Source organism: Leptonychotes weddellii, chromosome 1, assembly GCF_054177405.1.
Source record: "Leptonychotes weddellii isolate Sample4059 chromosome 1, ASM5417740v2, whole genome shotgun sequence".
In the NCBI taxonomy this organism is placed as follows: Eukaryota; Metazoa; Chordata; class Mammalia; order Carnivora; family Phocidae; genus Leptonychotes; species Leptonychotes weddellii.
In genome coordinates, this window is record NC_138369.1 from 6362153 (window position 1) to 6380149 (window position 17997).

The window sequence follows — 17997 nt, forward strand, 5'->3', positions numbered from 1 at the left end:
TACATGTTGAAATGATAAGATTTTGTGTATACTGAGTTAAATAAAAAGTATTGTTAAACTTAATTTTAGGGGTGCCTGGGTGGGCTCGGTCAGTTGAGCGTCTGCCTTCTGCTTGGGTCGTGATCCCGGGGTCCTGGGATTGAGCCCCATGTCAGGCTCCTTGCTCAGCGGGGAGTCTGCTTCTCCCTCTGCCTGCCGCTCCCCCTGCTTGTGCGCTCTCTCTAACAAATAAATAAATAAAATCTTAAAAAGCAAACCAAAAACAAACAAAAAAACCCCTTAATTTTGCCTGGAATTCCTGGCTGGCTCAGTCAGTGGAGCACGTGACTCTCGATCTCTGGGTTGTGAGTTTGAGCCCCACGTTGTGTGTAGAGATTACTTAAAAATAAAATTTTAAAAAATTAATTTTACCTGTTTTTTAAATTGATTTTTTATTGAGATACAATTGACATATAACATTGTATTAGTTTCAAGTGTACAACATGATTTGATATTTGTATATATTGCTAAATAATTGGCACACTAAGTTTACTTAATATCCTTTACCTCACATAGTTACAAACTGTTTTTCTTATGATGAGAACTTTTAATTTTTTTTAATTTTTAGTTTTTAATTTTTTTTAAGATTTTATTTATTTATTTGAGAGAGAGAGTGAGAGAGAGAAAGAGCACAAGAGGGGGGAGCGGGAGAGGGAGAAGCAGACTCCCTGCGGAGCAGGTAGCCTGATGCTGGACTCGATCCCGGGACTCCAGGATCATGACCTGAGCCGAAGGCAGTCGCTTAACCAACTGAGCCACCCAGGCGCCCCTGAACTTTTTTTTTTAAAGATTATATTTATTTATTTGACACAGAGAGACACAGCGAGAGAGGAAACACAAGCAGGGGGAGTGAGAGAGGGAGAAGCAGGTTCCTGACTGAGCAGGGAGCCCGATGCGGGACTCGATCCCAGGACCCTGGGATCGTGACCTGAGCTGAAGGCAGACGCTTAACGACTGAGCCACCCAGGTGCCCCTCACACCACGTTTTCTTTATCTATTCATCCACTAGTGGTCAGTTAGGTTGTTTCCAGGTGTTGATTATTGTAAATAATGCTGTGGTGAACACAGGAGTGCAGATATCTCTACGAGATCCTGTCTTCGTCTCCCTTGAATAAATACCCAGACATGAGATTGCTGGATCATATGGTATCTCTCTCTTTTTTTTTTAAGATTTTATTTATTTATTTGACAGAGATAGAGAGAGCACAAGTAGGCAGAGAGGCAGGCAGAGGGAGAGGGAGAAGCAGGCTCTCCAAGGAGCAGGGAGCCTGACGTGGGGCTCGATCCCAGGACTCTGGGATCATGACCTGAGCCGAAGGCAGCCGCTTAACTGACTGAGCCACCCAGGCGCCCCAGGTATCTCTCTTTTTAATTGTTTTGAGGATCCTCAATACTGTTTTCCACAATGGCTGCACCAGCATACACTCCCACTAACATTGCACCGGGGATCCCTTTTCTCTACAATCTCACTAACACTTATAATCTTTTTTATAATAGCCATTCTAACGGGTGTGAGGTGGTATCTCATTGTGGTTTTGATTTGCCTTTCCCTGATGATTAATGATGTTACCCACCTTTTCATGTACCTGCTGGCCATTTGTATGTCTTCTTTGGAAACCTGTCTATTGAGATCCTCTGCCCATTTTTTTAAATTAGATTGTATTTTTCTAACATGGCTACTAGAATTTTGAATATTATAGCTCACATTATGTATCTACCGAAAAGCACTGCTCTAGATTTCTTTGGTGTATAGAAACTGTTCATAAAAATAACTTGATAGGGGCACTTGGGTGGCTCAGTCGGTTAAGTGTCCACTCTTGATTTCGGCTCAGGTCATGATCTCAGGGCTGTGAGATCAAACCCTGCCTCGGGCTCCGTGCTGGGCATGAGCCTGCTTGGGATTGTCTCTCTCCCTCTCCCTCTGCCCCTCCCCCTTCCTCTCTAAAAATATAAAAAATAAATAACTTGATAAATAGGTTCTTCCAGCTGTTGGGTGGATTAGAGGCCTCAGGGTTGGCAGCCGGCTGCTAGCGTTGGGGGCCAGACCGGGAGGGCAGTGGTGAATAAGAATGTCCATAGCAGGGGCACCTGTTAAGCATCTGCCTTCGGCTCAGGTCATGATCTCAGGGTCCTGGGATCGAGCCCTGCATCGGGCTCCCTGCTCAGTGGGGAGTCTGCTTGTCTCCCTCCGCCCCTCCCACCCCCTGATTATGCACTCTCAAATAAATAAATAAATAAATAAATAAATAAATAGGGCGCCTGGGTGGCTCAGATGGTTAAGCGTCTGCCTTCGGCTCAGGTCATGATCTCAGGGTCCTGGGATCGAGTCCCGCATCGGGCTCCCTGCTCCTTGGGAGCCTGCTTCTCCCTCTGCCTCTCTCTCTGTGTCTCTAATGAATAAATAAATAAAATCTTAACAAATAAATAAATACAATCTTTAAGAAAAAAAAAGAAGAATGTCAATAACAGCAACACTTCACACGGAAGTCGTGGCTGGTGTGAGCCAGGCCCTGTTCTTAGCCTTCTGCGTATTCCTTTCATCCTCCCAAACCCGAGGAATTAGGCACTATTGCTAAGCCCATTTGGCAGATGAGGAAACTGAGGTGTAGGGCGGCAGGGTCACCTGTCCAAGAGGCCTGATCACCGCATCTGCCTAAGTGGCCATGACTATTGTGCTGCTTCAGGAGAATGAGGACAACTGGGGACAGACAGACTCTGCTAAAGGAAGCAAGGGAGGCTGGGGGTGGGGGTGGGGCAAGGGTGTGGGAGGAAAAGCCAGCGGGGGTGAAATGCAGGACCAGTTAGGGGCACACTGAACCTGGGGAGCCTGAGGGACATTCCAAGGGGGACACATGTGGAGGCTGGACCCCGGGCTGGGGCCAGAGACCCAGGTGGGGAGATGAGGTGATTATACTCATTGGCAAGGGGGAATGAAGGGCAAGGAATCCAGGGCCCCACCGTATCCCCCGAGGAGGGGGTGGTCAGCCACCAGATCAAATGGAAGGGGGTCACCTGTGGCCCCCACATACCATCTGCCCCTTGCAACAAGTTCTCTTTCCATTCCATATGTTATTTGTTGCACTTACTGTGTTGTTGAGCACCTACTGTGTACATGCAGGACACATGCTGAGTGTTGAGGAGCCAGCAGTGACCAAGATGGACAGAGTCTCCTGGCCTCGTGGTGTGGTGGGGACAGAGGTAATAAATATAGCATATATATATATGTGATCAGTGCTCTGGTCTGGATGTTTGTGTCTCCCCACAAAATGCATATATTGAAACCCTAGCCCCCAGTGTGATGGTATGAGGAGGCAGGGCCTTTGGGAGATGATCAGGGATTAGATGAGGTCATGAGGGTGGAGACTCCATGATGGGGTTAATGCCAAGAGGAAGACACAGGAGATCTCTCTCTCTCTGCCTCTCTCACTGCACACACCAGAGAAGGGCCACGTGAGGACATAACCAGGAGCAGGGCCCTCACCAAGATCTTGGTGGTCATGGCACCCTGATCTCACGCTTCCACCCTCCAGGATCATGAGAAAGACATTTGTTGTTTCAGCCACCCAGTCTGCAGTATTTTTTACGGGAGCCTGAACTCAATCAGGTTGTGGTAACTGCTCTGTGAAAAAAAAAATAGCAGGGAACAGGAAAGGAGTCCAAAGGAAGCGGTGGGGTAGATTTTGAGCACGGTCAGACTGTTGGGATGACATTTGAATAAATTCCTGACAGAGGTCCAGGAGGAGCCAGCCATGCAAGGATGTGAGGCCTAGGTGGGCAGGGGGAACTGTTCGAGCAAAGGTCCTGGGGTGGGATTGCAGTTGTTGGATTTGAGAAAGGAGGCAGGTGTGGCTGAAGGGAGGTGCAGTGAGGGTAGAGCGGAGGAAAAGTCAGGGAAGTGACCATCTTTTTGTACCCTGTTCACATCCCACAGCCTCATCCTATTTCCTGCAGCTGGCTGAGGACAGTGCCCTCGGGCTGGCCACTAGAGGCCACCCTCTCTGCCATTTACAGGGTCACAACCACTGTCATCCACCTTTGAGATTGTGGCTTGTTTACTCTGACCCCTGACTGTGCCTGTAATATCATGCTAAAGCGCTTTACACGGATGGGCTCAGCTCGTCCTCCTAACATTCCCGAGTCAGATGCATTGACAAATTTTTTTACAGCTTTGAGTTATAACTGACATACTGCAAATCACACACATTTCAAGTGTCCAATCTGATGAGTTTTCACATCTTGTAACCCCGCATCACAACCAAAATACTAAACATATCCACCATCTCAAAAAGTTACATTCTAGCCCTTTTTTGTCCCTCCCTCTAGCCTCTCCCCACTCCACCCCCAGACACCCAGAAATTGATCTGCTTTCTGTTACTAGAGATGAGGCTGCATTTTCTGGAGTTTTAGGTACATGGGACCAGAGAGTATATACTCTTCTTTTTTTTTTTTAAGATTTTATTTATTTATGTGACGGACACAGCGAGAGAGGGAACACAAGCAGGGGGAGTGGGAGAGGGAGAAGCAGGCTTCACGCGGAGCCGGGAGCCCGATGCGGGACCCGATCCCAGGACCCTGGGATCATGACCCGAGCCAAAGGCAGACGCTTAACAACGGAGCCACCCAGGTGCCCCTATACTCTTCTTTTTTATCTGGCTTCTTTTCCGCCGCAGAATTATCACGAAGATTCGTCTATGTTTTTGTATTTGAGCCCCTTTTGCTCCTGAGGGAACTGAGGCACAGGGAGGTGTGACTTGGGGGCGCGAGGAGGAGGAGGTGTCACACAGGTTCGGCCCCAGAGCGGCGCGGGTCCCGGATGCCCAGGCCGCCGAGGGGCGCTCTGGCGGGTGGGACGCGGGCAGGTGCACTCACGCGCGGGGCCGCCCCCTGGCCGGCCTCTCCCTGCGCGCCGCCGGGGGCGGGGCCGGGGCGGGCCGGGGGCGGGGCCTCCCGGCTCTGGGGCCTCCGATAAGGGCCTGCGGGGCGGGGGGGGTGCTCGGGCGCGCCTGGGCGCTGCGATAGGGTGGCGGGGCGTGCTCGTGGGGCGCCGCGGGGAGGCGCCGCGGCCGAAGGTCCCGGCGCGTTCACCCGGAACCGGGCCCGGCGACCCAGGCTGGGGCCGGGCGGGGCGGGGCGTCCGGCCGTGTCGCGCCCGCCTGGCTCACGGGGCCAGGGCCGCTAAAATGGCGGCGGCGGCGGTGACAGCGGCCGGCGCCGGGGCCGGGGGCCTGGCCGCCGCGTCGGGGGCCGACTAGCGCCCTCCCGGGCGCCGCGGCCCGCCCCCCTGGGCGCTCGCGCGCGGCCCCCGCCCGGGCCCTCGGTCCGCCCTCCCGGCGCGCCCATGAACTCCGTGTCGCCGGCCGCCGCGCAGTACCGGAGCGGGAGCCCGGAGGACGCGCGCCGCCCCGAGGGCCGCAGGCCGCGGGGCCCCCGAGTCCCCGACCCTAACGGCCTGAGGCCCTCTGGAGCCAGCGGCCCCGCTCTTGGCTCGCCCGCGGCCGCCCCCGGGGAGCCGGACGAAGTGGACAAGTTTAAGGCGAAGTTCCTGACGGCCTGGAACAACGTCAAGTACGGTGAGGAGGGGGCGGGCCCGGGGCTTGTGTTCTGAGATAGGAGCGGGCCGAGGGCTCGGCCAGGCAGGGGGTGGGGGGCGAGGGGAGCCAGACCCTGGCCCTGCCGAGCATTCCACCATTTGCTCTCCTCCTGTGAGTCACCTGTGGGTCCCCCGCCCTGCCCTGCCCCGGGCGGACCTGCAGCAGGTCCAAAAAGGAATGTGTTTTCAAGTCTCAGCCACTCCCGGGTGACCTTGGGCAAGGTGTTTTGCTTTTCTGTGCCTTCATTTTTCCCCTCTGTAAAACGGATGCAATCATCAGAACTGCTTTATTCATCCTGAATTGATGGCAAACACTCACGTGGCCGTTACGAGGGTCCCTGCCTCCATCGGAGGGGAATCCGGCATGGATTGCCCAGGGCCAGCCCTGAGATGGGACCTGGGATGGTGTCTGCTTCACAGACCGGGGTGGGGGATGGAAGCGCTGCTGCTGTCGTAACTGTTGTGTTACATGTCTGTCGAGCCAGCGCTTCATCTGGCTGGGTGCTGCCCCGCGTCTCCCCAGGTTGGGCAGTCAAAAGCCGGACCAGCTTTAGCAAGATCTCCAGCGTCCACCTCTGTGGCCGCCGCTACCGCTTCGAGGGCGAGGGTGAGCCGGTGGCCCCAGGCTGGGGTTGAGGGGGGCCTGGTGTGCCTGGTGGCAGCTGACAAGCCTGCTCTTGTAGGTGACATCCAGCGTTTCCAGCGGGACTTCGCGTCCCGCCTGTGGCTCACATACCGCCGGGACTTCCCGCCCCTGGCCGGAGGTGGCCTAACCTCGGACTGTGGCTGGGGATGCATGCTGCGCAGTGGGCAGATGATGCTGGCCCAGGGCCTGCTGCTGCATTTCCTGCCCCGAGGTGAGTGGTGGAAGGGAAGTGCGCCCTAGGAGCATCCTGCCAAGCACACAGAGCAGCAGGGTCAGAATTGTTTGTAAACTAAGCTTAAATGTATGTGAGATTGTGTGCAAAGTATGTTTTGCAGGGGGGGAGTGAGAGTTGATACAACAAGTTTCAGGAATGTGAATATTGTTGGTAAACCTGGGGTCTCAGGAGCATTAGAATTGTACAGAAAGCATGAGCAAATGGGAACTGTGACCCCCACCGCCCCACCAGCACCCTTTGTTTTTTTTTTTTTTTTAAAGATTTTATTTATTTATTTGACAGAGAGAGAGATAGCGAGAGCAGGAACACAAGCAGAGGGAGTGGGAGGGGGAGAAGCAGGCTTCCCGCCGAGCAGGGAGCCCGATGTGGGACTCGATCCCAGGACCCTGGGATCATGACCTGAGCCGAAGGCAGACGCTTAACGACTGAGCCACCCAGGCGCCCCCACCAGCACCCTTTGACTCTGTACTCCATCCCCACCAGACTGGACATGGGCCGAGGGCACGGGCCCGGGCCCCTCTGAGCCATCAGGGTTGGCCTCTCCCAACCGTTACCGTGGGCCTGCACGCTGGATGCCCCCGCGCTGGGCCCGGGGCACCCCTGAGGTGGAGCAGGAACGTCGACACCGGCAGATAGTGTCCTGGTTCGCCGACCACCCCCAGGCCCCCTTCGGCCTACACCGGCTGGTGGAGCTTGGGCAGAGCTCAGGCAAGAAGGCGGGGGACTGGTATGGGCCATCTCTGGTGGCGCACATACTCAGGTGAGGGCCGCTGCAGGGGACACGGGAGCCATTGGGTTCCCCCAGGCACTCAGGCCTTCCCTCTCCCCCCCCAGGAAAGCTGTGGAGAGCTGCTCAGAGGTCACCCGCCTGGTGGTGTATGTTTCTCAGGACTGCACAGGTAAGAGACTGGAAACCAAGGTCCCAGAGTTCTCACCCTGAGCCAGTCGCTACCTCAGCTGCGTCTGAGGACCTACCTTCTCAGAGGCTGAAACGAGTTCTGGGGCAGAGGAAGCCTTGGAAAGAATTCGAGGCGCACACAGTGGGAGGTGCTCAGGACCCCTCCGCTGCCTCTGGAACCAGCAGAGGAAACGTTAGGGGTTTCTCTGCCAGTGATAGAATAGAGGACATAAGGCTTCCCTCTCTCAGGTCCAGTCTACTCTTACTCTGTAAACAGTTCTAACATGTACAGAAGTCTGCTCTCTGCCTCACAGGATTGTTATAAGGATTAAGTGAGTAAATAACACAAGTTAAACCATTTGAGCAGGGCATGTCACATAGTGAGTGTTCGCCAAATATTAGCTATTATTATTATTGTTCCCCACTATCCTCCAAATCAGTTTCTTTCTTTCTTTCTTTCTTTTTTTTTTTAATTTTATTTGTTTATTTGACAGAGAGAGGGAGAGAGAGCAAAAGCAGGGGGAGCTGCAGGCAGAGGCAGAGGGAAAAGCAGGCTCCCTGCCGAGCAGAGCGCCCAACATGGGGCTCGATCCTAGGACCTTGGGATCATGACCTGAGCTGAAGGCAGACGTTTAACCGACTGAGCCACCCAGGCGCCCCTCCTCCAAATCAGTTTAGATAGGGTCTTCATTAATAGGAGCCTCAATGGATCGGTGTCAGAGAATCTACAAAACCTATGAATTTTTATATAAAATTGTAGATGTTTGGGGCGATACTTGATTTTAACAGATGGTCACTATCTTAGTCCGTTTGGGCTGCTATACCAAAAATGCCACAGACGGAATGGCCTATAAATAATAGGAACTTATTTCTCATAGTTCTGGGGCCTGGGAAGTCCAAGATCAAGGCACCAGCAGATTCGGTGTCTGGTGGGGACGCACTTCCTGGTTCATTTTGCCGTGTTCTCACATGATGGGGGGCCGGCGAGCTCTCTGGGGCCTTATACAGGCACTGATCCCACTCATGAGGATTCCACCCTCATGACCTAGTCCACTCCCAAAGGCCCTGTCACTTTGGGGGTTAGAATTTCAGCATCTGAATGTTAGGGGGACACAAGCATTCTGACCATAGCAGCTGTGTTTCCAGAAGGGTTGAATCCACTTTTCTGGGAGCCAGGAAGGGGCTTACCTAGCAGTAAGGGAGGACGTGGGAGAATGGAGACCAGCAGATTGGACTTGAGGAGGAGGGACACGCAGGGACATTCAGCAGAGGGGCAGACTGCTTGGAGCTCCCGTTTCCATATTGGCAAACTCACACGCTGAGTAAGTAAAGACTAAGCAGGCCTGGAACTGGGGAGGTGCTCCGGGCTGTGGGGAAGGCTCTCTGCCTCCTCCTGGTTTTATGTTCTTCATCTAAATCTCAGGGCCTCAGTCACCCGCTCTGTAAAACGGGGATGTCTACACCTGCCCGGAGGCCCTGGAATTGTCGGGGGGTAGAGTTTGGGGTGGGTGGGGCATGAGGAAGTCCTCCGTTTCCATTGATGACAGGAGTGGGACCCTCCGACGTCACAGGGGCACGTGGAGGGCCCCGCTCTGAGGCTCGAAGGGCGGGTAAGAATGTAACCTGCTGCATCATCCTCCCAGTGTACAAGGCAGATGTGGCACGCCTGGTGGCCAGGCCGGACCCCACGGCCGAATGGAAGGCCGTGGTCATCTTGGTGCCAGTGCGGCTGGGCGGCGAGACTCTCAACCCCGTGTATGTGCCCTGTGTGAAGGTAGGTTCGGCCAAGTTCCACTAAGCCTCCCCCGGGAGCCACACAGGCTTCTGTAGCTTGGGTCAGGTGTTCCTGCTTCCTTCATCCGTCCATCTGGTTACCCAGTAGTTAGGGAGCACCCAGTACGTGCCAAACGCTGTCCCAGCTGCTGGGTTTCAGGGGCGAAGAGGCAAACGTTCGTGCCCTCTGGGAGCAGACATTCTACTGGGGGAAGGACAGACAGCGGGTCTGAAACCAAACTGATAGCTGTGGCATTTGAACCTTAGATTCTAGAGGAACGAAAACTAACACTGCGAGGGGCAGAGGGGGTTGGCTACAGCCTAGGAAAGCCCCTCTCCAGCCAGGGCAGATGAGGAGCCAGAGTGCTCCAGGCAAAAGGAATGGCAAGGCTGGAAAAACCCTGGGGTGTTTTCACTCAGAATAAAGGCCAAAGTTCTCCCTACACCTGCAAGGCTTTGTACCATGCCCCTGCCCATGCCTTGACCTCATCTGCCCCCACTCTCCTTCCCACTTCTCTCTGCCCCCACCACATGAACCTCCTCACTGTTTTCAGAACACACAGGCCTCAGGGCCTTTGCACTCGCTGTTCCAGCTGCTTGGAGTGCTCTTTCCCCAGAGATGCACTCCTAACTCCCTTTCTTACCTCCTTCGGGCCTTTGCTGCAATGTCACCTGTCAGTGAGGCCTTTCTGACTCCCCTACTTAAAATTGCAAAGCCCTTTTCCCTTCTTTATTCTTCTCCCAGTGCTATTGCCTAGTGACACACGGCAGAACTTACTCGTCTTGTTCTTTATTCATCTCCTACACTGGAATGTCAGCTCCATGAGAAAGGGCTGGGTTTGCACACATGCGGGGTTTGCTAAGTGCTTCTCAAGGGCCTGTTTGACAGCACCTGCCCGGAGTATACTCCCCACCCGCTTTTCTCCCTGCAGGAGCTCCTGCGTTCAGAGCTATGCCTGGGCATCATGGGGGGCAAGCCACGGCATTCACTGTACTTCATCGGCTATCAGGGTAGGCCCGCCCCATCCCGCTCCATCCTGCCCCCCCACCCTACCCTTCCTCAGCCCCGCTCACGCCTCCACCCCTGCAGATGACTTCCTGCTCTACCTGGATCCCCACTACTGCCAGCCCACTGTGGATGTCAGTCAGGCTGACTTCCCCCTGGAGGTGAGCCGGGTCAGATCCCTAGGGTGGGGCTGGGGAAGGTGGAGGAGGCCGGGGCCCTGAGCTTCCCTCATTTGTATGCCCCAGTCCTTCCATTGCACCTCACCCCGAAAGATGGCCTTCGCCAAGATGGACCCAAGCTGTACAGTGGGGTTCTATGCTGGAGACCAGAAGGAGTTTGAGACGCTCTGCTCAGAGCTGACCAGGGTGAGCCAGGAGTGGTGGAGGGCAGAGGGCAGGGGGCAGTGAGGGGGTAGAAGAGGAAGAGAGACCTTGAGTCCAGCAGACCTGGGGAATCAAGACTATTATTCTGCCCACAAGCTACAAAAGCCTGGCTAGGACTGATTGGACCTAAAGAAGGGCAGGAGATGAAAAGTTAGGGACATCATTGCTTGAAGGACAGCTGCATCCATGAGCTCCCCATCTCACGGTTCTACTGTCCCATCAGGGCCTCACCCTTATAGTGGCAAGGGGTGGCCACTGGCCTTTCTGGGCACCCACCTCCCTGTTCAGTGGAAAGGGAGCCCTACACTCCCAGAAGATGCAGCAAAAATCCTAGGGTTGCTCTTCATTGGTCACCCTGGGTCATGTGCCCATCACAGTGGCCAGGGAATGGAAGGTGCTGATTGGCTGGCCTGGGTCACCGCCCTGGAGGGATAAGAGTTGAGCTCAGGAAGCACCTGATAAATATACCTATTAGGATAATTATACCTGTAGGACAGTGAATATGGTTTGGGGCTAAGCCACTCTCCCCCTCCTCCCGCCAGGTCCTCAGCTCCTCCTCAGCCACCGAGCGCTACCCCATGTTCACCGTAGCTGAGGGCCATGCTCAGGACCACAGCCTGGACGACCTCTGCTCCCAGCTCTCCCAGCCAACACTGCGGCTCCCTCGCACGGGGCGGCTCCTCAAAGCCAAACGCCCAAGCTCTGAGGACTTTGTGTTTTTATAACGGGTGGGGTTGGGGGAGAAGATGCACACTATTTATTTTTTTATTTATGTCATGCTGGGTATGGGAGCTTGAAATCTGGAGGTGATGGGTCTTCCCGTTCTCACCCCCTTGACAAGTGCAGCTGAGACCAGTCCAAGAAACCTCGGAACTGGGGGCCATCCCGACAGGGGCAGAGCCAGTATGCCTCTCTCCGGCCGGCTGGGCCCTCCGCACAGGGCAGGGAGGGAGGGCTCCCAGACACCCACTCAGGGCCTGACTCAAGTACTGTAGTTTGCACTGGACCACCTGTGCCCCTCGCTGGTCCCAAAGCTCCCACCCTGCCGAAGTCCAGGGGTGGTGGGGGGAACTGTGGCCACTGGGGGCTAATAAAGCCGTTTAACTTGACTGGCTGTGGCTGGCCCAGCGTCTGCGGGATGGGGTCCGAGGTGTGTCTCAAGGGGAGATGCGGGGGGGAAGCTTGTTAGGTAGGCCTCGGCTTCCACATCTGTGAGACAGGAAGACTTCTCTGCCCATGAGTCCACACGGTCCATGAGGGACATGCATGAGGAGTGCGACGGAAGGGAGGAACGCCAGGGCCCCTGCCTGCTCCCTGGAGCTCAGGGGCCGCTCTTGGGACCCTGCGGCTTCCTCCGTTGCCGGGCCAGCTGGCGGAAGTGCAGCCGTTTGGGGTTGAGGCCAAAGGCCTGCAGTCTCTGGCGGCTAAACTCATGCCCCCCAAGTGTCACGGTGGGGCCCAGGAGACGCGCCTTCCTGCCCCTCCTCCGCCTCTGGGGGATTGGCTTCTGGGTGTGTGACACGGGGACTGCTTCTTCCTGTGCTGGGGGGCTCCCAGGCTGGGGCTGCTTCCTGCGGGCCCCAGCAGATGCCAGCAGCTGCCCGGGCGGGCCATCTTTGTCTCTCTGTGGCTTCCCTGTGGCTTCCGTAAGCGTCTCCGTCCTGAGCAGAAAAGTGGAGGCTGAGCCCAAGCTGGTCATGATTAGGCCAGTTCCTGAGTACACATCCCCCATTTTCCAGATGAGGAAAGGAGAGGCTCAGAGGCAAGGCACCAAATCCGGGGCCTGCCTCGGGTTCAAACCGAAGTCTGACACCAAAACTGGGCCTTTTCTACTGAACTCTGAGACTCGATTGCATTGCTGAGCACTCTGGCTTTTTGAGCCTGAGCCTATACTAAGCTGTTCATGGAAATTGATTTATTGCAGCTTTAAAGCAGCTCTCTGAGGTCCTATCACTCCTGCTTTATAGATCAGGAAATAATGGGCATAATAATAATAATACCTATATGGTATTTCCTATGTTTTAGGCACTTTACATGAATTCACTTAATCCTCAAAAACTAACAAGAAACGAGCCATCTTAACCCCTTACCCTCATTTTAAAAATGAGGCAGCAAGCCCAGAAAGGGCAAGGGCCTTGCCCAAGGTCACGCAGCTGTGGCCTGGGACGAGAAAAGAGGCCCCGTTCCCAGGCCCAATGGGCTCCGAAGCCCGCCCTCCTCCAGCCGGTGACACTCACCTCTCTGGGCAAAGTGACTTAAAGATCTGCCTCTTTTTCCAGGAGTTCTGGGCCTTCTGGCTGTACGTCCTCTTGTCCTGCAGTTCCTCCTGCTCTGACCTGGGGGTGCCCACAGGCGGCGCCTATTGCCGGGAGCTTTGGGAGGTCCCCCACCACCCCCCCCAGGCACACCTGGCCCAGCCCTGTCACCTGTACATGCAGGTTTTCTTCAGGGAGCACCACCGGTTCAGCTCCTTGTCGTCGGCAGCGAGGATCTGCACAGGAAGGGAGGGTGGGGTCCTGCCGTGTGAGCCCTGGGTCGGGGGCGCAGGGGGCTGGCTTTCGCAGCTTCAGCCGCCTCGCTGGCCAAAGGCGGGTCATGCTACTACCGCTCGGCAGGGATGTCGCCATAGCAGGAGAGGACTGCTTTCTGTGGAGGCCACCGGATGTTTTTGGCAGCGGGGAAACTGAGGCTCGGCAAGGCGCTCCTTGCCCTAGTCAGGTGGTCGGGAAGTGGCTGATTTCGGATTCCAGTTTGGGCCCAGGGGTCCCAGAGCCTCACTCGGGCACCACGGTCCCAGCAGCCTCAGAAGAGGCAAGGGGCTCGGTGCCAAGGCTCCCAGCTGCAGGCCTCAGTTTCCTCAACCAGGAGGTGGGCAAGCCCCTTAGAAACTACTGAAAGGCTGCCGGGGAGACTGAGGGAATGCAGAAGGTACAGGGGGCATGAGCGTGGACTTTGCTGGCCATGACTGGTGAAGCCCCCCCACGGCCCCCAGGGCTGAGGGGCGAGCGCCGCCCCAGGAGCCGCACACGTTCACTAAAGCTCCACAGCCACGATGTGGGGGCTGCGGTTAGGCCCATTTTACAGATGGGGAAATGGAAGCACAGCGTCCTGGGTCACAGCTGGTGAGTGGCCACAGCAGGATTCGAATCTGGGCCATCTGTTTCCAGAGCCCACCCAGTCCTGACGGCCACCCAACTGCGGATATTAGCTAATAGATTTAAAAGTACTATTTACGGCGCGTTCTAGGGCAAAGCACTGTTGGAAGCCCCCCGTCTGAGGCAGAGGAACGTTATCAGTACTGGTGTTTTCCAGAGAAGGAACGGGGGTGGGGGGGGTCACAGCATCTGCTGGCTGCACACTCCCCCCTGCCCACGGGGCACCTCCCCCCCAGGCTGGGCACCATTGTGGGGCCCCACCTCCTCGGTGCTCAGCCCGAAGTCGCAGGGAACCACCGTGCGGTACTTAAAGCGACAGGGCAGGTCGTCAATGATGTCCTCATAGTCCAGCCGGTAATACTCATCCAGGTACTCCTCGAACGTCTTGTCTCCTGTGCAGGGCGGGAGCCAGGCTGCCAGGGTGCGCCGGGCCCCGCGGAGCCCCTACCCGCCCACCGCCACCAGCCCGGGCCTCACCAGGGTCGAACACCGGCTTTTCCTGCCCCACAGCCGCGGCGAAGGGTGACTTGCGCTTCTTCTTGCCCGTCAGGGGGGCCTCGCGCCGCTTTTTCCGCGGCTGGCTGGGGTCGTAGTCCGCGTCCATCTGTCGAGATGCCAAGGTCAGGCCAGCCGTCGGCGGGGAGGGGCGGCCCCGTGTACCCCCCCAGGTCCCCCCTCTGCCCATGGCACCTACATTGAAGTCGGGGTCCTCGCAGTGCAGCTCCTGCTGATTCCAAGCTCCACCCTGCTCAGGCCCAGCCCACGTGTCCCAGTTCCAGTCATCTGGTTGCAGAGGCCACAGAGGTAGGGGGTCAGGGTGGAACTTCGGACTTCAGACCCAGCAGCTTCCCCAGGCTGGTGCCCCCGGGGACCTCACCTTCAAGCCCTTCCTCTTCCTCAAAGTGCGGCTTCTCCTCCTCCACGGTGCCATAGTACTCGTCCCCAAAACACCTCTGCAGGGTCAGGGCCCGGACGATCAGCAAGGCCCAGTCCCCGCCACAGTGGTACTCCTACACCTGACGTGGCTCCCAGCACCCTCCAGACCTAGCTGCTGACGTGAGGGGAACCCTGTGTGACCAGGCCCCTCCATGCCCCAGTGCCCCCTGCCGCACTGGGCACCATTCTGTTCCACAGAGCCGCCGTTCTTTCCCTCCCACAGGCCTTTGCCCCTGCGGTGCCCCCCGCCTGGTGCGCTCCCTCCCTCCTTGGCTGCCTAACTGCTCTTCAGGCCTCAGCTGCCTGCCCTGACCCACTCACCACCATGCCCGACAAAGTCGACCCGGGACTCCTCTAAGACCCCACCTCCCCCTGCACGTCCCCCCCACCACTCTGATCGCTGGGGGTTATAACTGTATAGTTTAGACTGGGAGCTCTGGGAGGGCAGGGACCGACTGCTCTGTGGCCTGGTGCTCAGTGCCTACGAGGCTGGTTCTTGCCATTCCATGAGCTCCAAGAGGGCTGAAACTGCTGGGCCCTTGATGGAACCCCAGCACCCGGTGGGTGCCTGGCAAAGGCAGATATTGCAAATCATGTCATTTATTAAGCACCTACTGTATGCCCAATGCTGGGCTGCATCTCCCTGCATTCTCACAAGCACCCCCAAGAGACAGAAACTACCTCCATTTATGGAGAAACTGAAGCCTACGCATCCTCAGTCCCCTCCCCTGAGCTCGTAGGCTTGGTCAGGGGTCTCTTTGGGGTTCACAGGGTCCCCGCTGCCTTTCCCCATACAGCCCTATTGCCTGTTTCTGTGGCCGGATGCTATGTCCCCTCAAACCAACAATAAACATTAATGGCAACAAGTTCCAAGGACCCACAGCCACTCCCTGTTCCCTGAGCGTTACCAGTTTTTATGTGTACTTCTCTCAGGCTATCCTTACACCGGCCCTGAGGTACACAATATGGTTGAACCCACTTTACAGAGAGAAAGGGACACACGCTCAGAGACGGCAAGTCACTTCTCTGAGGCCACACAGCCAGGAAACAAGCACGGATTCCAGAGCCTTGTCCCAAGCAGCACTGCATGGCTGGGGTGGGGCGCAGGGGCCGCACCTGCATGAGCTGGTCGTGCCGGGTGGGGTCAAAGTCGTCCTCGAGGTCCCGCTCCTCAAAGCCCAGTGTCTCGTTGCCTGTGACCTGCCGCAGCCTCTCCAGCCTGGCCAGAATCTCCTTCCTTTTCAGGTTCTTCAGCTGCTTGAGCTCTTCCTGCTTCTTCACTTTCTCCTGCGGGTGGCAGGCCCGGGGGAGAGGGAGGGCATGAGCTCTCCCCACAGGGTGGGCAGCCCTCCCCAGCCCGGCAGCCCCACGCTCACCCTCCTCTTTCGCTCCCGTGTCTCCTCTCTCCTCTCCTTCCTGCGCTCATCTTTGCGGCGCACAGAGGACGCGATGCTTCGAGGGTAGGTCTTGACCTGTGGGCAGCAGGGGAGACCAGAAGGGCCACAGAGGTGATTCTGGGCTCTCCCGGCCCGGGCCCAAGGCCCAGGTCCCCCCTATCCCCCCAAGCCCCAGCCCCGGGTCCCGCACCAAGGCCGAGTCCGGCTCCTCGAAGCGGAAGTTGTACTTGTGCTCAAAGTCCTCCTGCTTCTTCAGAAACAGCTCCCCCTCATCTGAGGAATCGTCCACGGCTAGCTGGACCGGGAGGCTGGGGCCCCTGAGGGACAAAAATGGGACAGGGCTGGGGGTCAGCTGAGCCCCTGCACTCCTGTGTACCAGCTGCAGTAACGCCCTGAATCCTCACAAGAGCCCTACTTTGGAGGCACCCCCATTTTACAGATAGGGAAACTGAGGCACAAAATCCAGTGACAGGGCCACCTAGCTCCAGAGCCCACACGCCGCAGGTCCTCCTCACAGAACAGTAACTCCACTACCATCTGTGTGAAAAAGTAAACAGCTGGTGCCCTTTGCCTTCTGGCACTGGCTCCAGGCCCCTGGGGGACATGGTTGCTCACCCTTCCTCCTCCTCTGCCTCCTCTTCCTCGCCTTCCTCCTCCTCCACATAGCGTTTGTTGAGGATATAATCCCGCAGGAACTGCTCTCCTTCATCCAGCTCTGGGTTGTTCCAATACTCCTTGAGGTGGGTCTGGGGGTGGGGGGGTGGGGAACAGGACCCAGGTCAGGGACTTGTGGGCAGGGAAGGAGGGTGGGCTTGGCTCCATGTGGACTTAAGTAACTGAAACTTCACAGCCAGCCTATAAAGTAGGGGGGACAATTTCCACTTTACAGGAGTAGAAACTGGCACCCAGAGAGGGGCACACCCCGTCTTCAGACTAGGGGCTCTTGGCTACTCCCTCAAGGACTGGTTTCCAGAAAAAGCCTGGAGACGGACCAGACCTGAGAACTCACCAGTTCCTTCAGGGTGTCAGGGTTGTGAATCTCCCTCTGCCCCTTCAGCCACTCCACGTAGTCCGCATCCTCCTGGGCCTGCGGGTAGGCCAGCACTGAGGGTCTGGGGACCCCTTCCTGCCACCAACCCCCAGCCAGCCAGGCCCAGCACCCACCTTCTCCTCCCTGGTTTTGGCCCGTTTCTGCAGCAACCCAGAGCCACCTTCCCCGGCACTGTCCTCATCGTCGCTGTCCTCCACGAATGCCCGGAAGCTGCCCATGTGAGAGAGTACGCCTCAGGAGACGAAGCCTGGTCCCTGCCCACAGTCCCAAGATGAACCCTGTTTACTAAGTCCTGGGCTCTCCTCAACAAGCTCAGAGCAGTGCTGTGACATAGAGGGCGTCATCAACCCCATTTAACAGACAGGGAAACTGAGGCACAGAAAGACTAAGTGATGTGCCCAAGGGCACACAGCCATGAAGTAACAGGGCTGGATTTGAACTCAGGCTCAAATCTGATCCATCTGGCTATTCAGTAGGCCCAGGCTCACCTTTCCTTGAGTTGTTTCTGTTCTTCTACGTAACTTTGCGACGAGATCTGCTGCAGAGAGAGCGACGTGGGCCTCAGGCCCAGCCCCAGGCCCCTCGACCCCCAACCGGGGCCTCCACCCCACCTACCTGGAATCTCTGATCGGAGGTCTCTGCATCTGAATTTTCCTCATCGACATATTTGCTGTGTAAGGACAAATGGGGGCTTCAGAATAGACTCCCCACGGCTCGTCTGTCCCCACGGGGTGGGGAGCTGTTACGAGCAGCAGTTGGGGGGCAGTGCGGTGCAGATGGGTCACGGACACTCCTGTTCTCTGGGGTTCCCTCAATCCTGGTGAGTCACCACCAGCTTTTTCCCACCTCTTCTAAGACTCCCATGCATCCGCCTGCCCTGGGAAGGCT

At 56.6% G+C, this 17997-nt stretch overlaps 2 protein-coding genes and 2 long non-coding RNA genes across 7 annotated transcripts in view; 2 read left to right on the forward strand and 2 right to left on the reverse strand.

The window, feature by feature from the left end:
* LOC115943535 (uncharacterized) overlaps positions 1-4903 on the forward strand; it is a 17961-nt gene extending 13058 nt beyond the window's left edge. The window contains exons 3-4 of the long non-coding RNA XR_004078103.2: positions 3158-3237; positions 4710-4903. This is a non-coding gene — a long non-coding RNA (uncharacterized LOC115943535). The remainder of the gene's footprint in view (positions 1-3157; positions 3238-4709) is intronic.
* Positions 1-17997, reverse strand: part of LOC145720257 (uncharacterized) — a 108645-nt gene that overhangs the window by 32562 nt on the left and 58086 nt on the right. The window lies entirely within an intron of this gene.
* On the forward strand, positions 4995-11679 carry ATG4D (autophagy related 4D cysteine peptidase). Of its 3 annotated transcripts, XM_006741055.2 has the most exons (10): positions 4999-5609; positions 6153-6236; positions 6313-6486; positions 6994-7270; positions 7345-7409; positions 9052-9182; positions 10114-10192; positions 10272-10348; positions 10433-10552; positions 11113-11679. In XM_006741055.2, exons 1-10 carry the CDS (start codon positions 5378-5380, stop codon positions 11293-11295), a joined length of 1422 nt encoding a protein of 473 aa, XP_006741118.2. In that variant the 5' UTR covers positions 4999-5377; the 3' UTR covers positions 11296-11679. The 3 variants fall into 3 exon arrangements, with proteins under 3 accessions (XP_081668949.1, XP_081668956.1, XP_006741118.2); XM_081812823.1 differs by lacking the exon at positions 10433-10552 and having other exon boundaries at positions 4995-5609; XM_081812830.1 differs by lacking the exon at positions 10114-10192 and having other exon boundaries at positions 4995-5609.
* Positions 11322-17997, reverse strand: part of KRI1 (KRI1 homolog) — a 6871-nt gene continuing 195 nt past the window's right edge. Inside the window, exons 2-16 of the mRNA XM_081802450.1 lie at positions 17725-17800; positions 17598-17647; positions 17223-17319; positions 17068-17145; positions 16674-16804; positions 16249-16375; positions 16038-16133; positions 15778-15948; positions 14603-14678; positions 14420-14508; positions 14203-14329; positions 13987-14117; positions 12997-13061; positions 12808-12906; positions 11322-12231 (exon numbers count right to left, since the gene is read on the reverse strand). Of these exons, the coding sequence (XP_081658576.1) occupies positions 11892-12231; positions 12808-12906; positions 12997-13061; positions 13987-14117; positions 14203-14329; positions 14420-14508; positions 14603-14678; positions 15778-15948; positions 16038-16133; positions 16249-16375; positions 16674-16804; positions 17068-17145; positions 17223-17319; positions 17598-17647; positions 17725-17800 (1753 nt within the window). The 3' untranslated portion in view covers positions 11322-11891. The remainder of the gene's footprint in view (positions 12232-12807; positions 12907-12996; positions 13062-13986; positions 14118-14202; positions 14330-14419; positions 14509-14602; positions 14679-15777; positions 15949-16037; positions 16134-16248; positions 16376-16673; positions 16805-17067; positions 17146-17222; positions 17320-17597; positions 17648-17724; positions 17801-17997) is intronic.